This window comes from Fonticula alba (assembly GCF_000388065.1).
Source record: "Fonticula alba strain ATCC 38817 unplaced genomic scaffold supercont2.13, whole genome shotgun sequence".
NCBI classification, from domain to species: domain Eukaryota; order Rotosphaerida; family Fonticulaceae; genus Fonticula; species Fonticula alba.
This window is the reverse complement of record NW_009242983.1, coordinates 132,304-135,325: the sequence shown is the minus strand read 5'-3', so window position 1 is coordinate 135,325 and position 3,022 is coordinate 132,304. Positions and strand designations below refer to the sequence as shown.

Here is a 3,022-nt window from a genome sequence, read left to right as displayed (position 1 = left end):
CCCCCCCCCCCTTCCATTTCCTCCCGCCCTCCCTGCCAGTAGGCCGGTCGTGTGTGCGTGTGTGTGCGCGCGCGTGCGTGCGCCATAGCCTGATACATGACTGGACCGACCTGGGCCATGCAGGGCCGCCTGCCGCTGGCGCCCGATGCGCCGGCCGCCCCTGACCCGGCCCTGGTGTGCGTCGACCTGCGCAGCCGGCTGCCCCTGTCGACGGTCGAACAGCCACTCACGGCCCTGGTGGCCTCGCTGGCGGCCGAGGCCGGCTTTCCCCTCGGTGCGTGATCTCGAGCCCTCCCCCCCCCCCTCCTCCGGTGCCCCCCTCGCCCCTCTGTCCCTGCTGACGGCTCCCCCTCCCCCCCCCCTCCCCCCCACCTTACCCAACCTCCGGGGCCATGCTTGCCTGCTCTCTGCGCCTGAACCGCGCGCGCGCGCGCGCACACACACACAGGCTCCTGCTTCATCAGCGACGCCCCCATCGAGGAGCCCGCCGAGGCCGGCGACCCGCGCCATGTCCTGGTCCTGGTGGCCTCGTCGGGCTTGAGCGACGGCGGGCTGCAGGACCGCGTGGCGCGGCTGCTTGTGCTCCTGCGTGCGCAGCCCACCGAGGCCGTTGTCCCTGACGCCGGGGCCGACGCCGGGCCGCTCTTTTCCGATGTGGCCCTGTCCGCCACGCCGGTGACCGATGGCGCGCCGCTGCTGTGGCATTTCTCCCTGAAGGTGCGCCTCGGGCGATGGTCTCTCCTTCTCTCCGACTGCCGCCGCCGCCGTTCCCACCCGGCCGCATGTCTGACACCCTCGAGTGTATGCAACCTTGGCATGGGCCTTGCGCTTGCGGCCGTTTGCCGGTCGGTGCTGCTGCTGCGCCCGCCGACCGCGTGCCTTCTCCGGCGGTCGCGGCCATGCGCACGCGCGCGCACGCACGTGCGATCGTGCCCCCACGGCCACAGATCGAGGGCATGACATGTCGGTCATGCGCCAACCTCCTCGCCTCGCTGGCCGGCGACGCGGCGGCCGAGGCCGAATTGCGCCTCCTCACGCGGCCGCAGATCGACCCGCGCGCCGGGCAGGGCGAGCTGCTCCTGTGGACCGGGGCCTCGCCGGGGGCCGCCGGCCCGGCGATCGAGGTCTTCTTCGATGCGCTGGTGGCTCTGGCCGAGATGTCCGGTTTCACGGTGGCCGTGGCCCGGGCGCGAATTCCCCACCTCCGGTGCGTGTGCGCCGAGGCGCTGTGTGTGTGTGTGTGTGTGTGTGTGTGTGTGTGTGTGATGCCCGGGCGTGCGACCACATGTGCACGGTCCCCCCCCCCTTCACCGGGCGTGCCACCTTCCTCTCCCCTCGCTCACCCTGATGTGTGCCTCCCGGCGGTCGCGCCCTCCCGGCGTCTGCCTGCCTTTTTTAACACCCGCCGTTGGACACCCCTTTCCAGCCTGCCGCTGACCCTGACCGGCATGCGGTGCCGGTCGTGCGTGCGCAAGCTGAGCAACGCCCTGACCGACACGCTGACCCAGCAGCCGGCCCCTGCCGCCGGTCGGGCAGCCGGGTCCGGCGCCGGCTTCCCAGGCGGGTGCACCGGCTTCGATGTGCCGGTCCCCGGGCATGCGGCGCTCCTGTTCGCCCATGCCCGGGACCTGGCCGATGCGCTGCACTCGGTGGGCGCCTTCGCCGAGGACCTCGGGTTCGAGCTGGTGTCGCCCTTCGACCTGGAGGATGTCCATTTTGAGCCGCTGTCGCTGGCGGCCAGTCCGGAGGCCCCCCCGGCCCCGGCGGCATCCCTTGTGCCCGGTGCCGCCGTCCAAAAGCCGGCTGGCGCCCTCCCAGCCGCCGAGGACTCTCCGTCTGCCGAATCGCCAGGAGGGCGAGGCATGTCGTCGGTCATGTCGTCCTTGCCGGCGGCCGAGACCGCCACGGCATCCTCGCCGCCGCCGCCGAGCACGTTCCTCGGCCCGCCGAGTGATGCATCTACCATCTCGCTGGCAGCCAGCAAGTCCGACCGGGGCGGCCTGTCTGCGGATGCACTTTCGCCGCCGGTGTGGGGCTCGGCCCCGGCGAGTACCGGCGTCGGTGTCGGGGCCGGACCCACCGCGGCTGTCCCTCCTCCCCGGGCCGCCGCCACCGCCGCCGCCACTGTTGCCACCACCACCACCACCACCACCACCACCACCACCACCACCGCCACTACCGCCACCGCCGGCTCTCGCAGGCCCCAGTCGCCCGGCTCCCGGCCGAAGACCGGGCATCTCGTGGTCAAAGGCATGACGTGTGGCTCGTGTGTCAGCTCGATTGAGCGCCACGCGCGCAAGGTCCCCGGGCTGCTGGAGATCCGCGTGGCCCTGCTGGCCGAGCAGGCCGAGGTGGTCTTCAACCCGGAGATCATCTCCTTGGAGGGCATCGCGCGGGAAATCTCCTCCGCGGGGTTCCCCTCGACGGCCATCCACATCCGCACGCCGGGCCGGGACGACTCGGGCGGGCCGGCGGGGGCCGCCGGTCCGGCCACAGACCGGGTGCCCCGGCTGCCGGGCGAAAGTGTGGGCGAGTGGCGCGCGCGTGCGCGTGCGTCCGATCCGGACGCCGCGGCGGCCGGGGCGGCCGCCGGCCCGGATGCCGGGTCCACGGCGGCGGCTTTGTCGCGCGCGTCCGAAGTCCGCCGCTGGCGGCGGGACTTCTTCACGGCGCTCATCTTCACCCTGCCCGTGTTCATGCTGGACATGGTCCTGATGGAGGTGCCGGCGGTCAAGTCCTTTGTGCGCATCGAGCTCGTTCCCGGGCTGTACCTGGGCAACCTGATCCTCCTGCTGTTGACGACGCCTGTGCAGGTGCGTGCCGGCCCCGTCCCTCTCTTTGTGTCCTGCTCCCGGGGCTTTCCCTCTTCTTCTTTCTTTCCCTCTTCTTTTCCCCTCCGCACAGTGTGCCTCAGCGCCTCTCCTCGCCTGGCCACCGGCTGACCTCCCATGTCTCGGGGATGGGCTTGCTCTGCTCGCGGCTCCCCTCTCGGGGGATGTCCCCGCGCGCCTCCCCCCCCCCC

At 72.3% G+C, this 3,022-nt stretch overlaps 1 protein-coding gene across 1 annotated transcript in view; it reads left to right on the top strand.

Moving 5' to 3' along the window:
• Positions 1 to 50: 50 nt before the first annotated feature.
• H696_05707 (hypothetical protein) overlaps positions 51 to 3,022 on the top strand; it is a gene marked incomplete at its 3' end in the record, with an annotated part of 7,686 nt that continues 4,714 nt past the window's right edge. The window contains exons 1-4 of the mRNA XM_009499520.1: positions 51 to 274; positions 449 to 717; positions 948 to 1,207; positions 1,427 to 2,813. Of these exons, the coding sequence (XP_009497795.1) occupies positions 97 to 274; positions 449 to 717; positions 948 to 1,207; positions 1,427 to 2,813 (2,094 nt within the window). The 5' untranslated portion in view covers positions 51 to 96. The remainder of the gene's footprint in view (positions 275 to 448; positions 718 to 947; positions 1,208 to 1,426; positions 2,814 to 3,022) is intronic.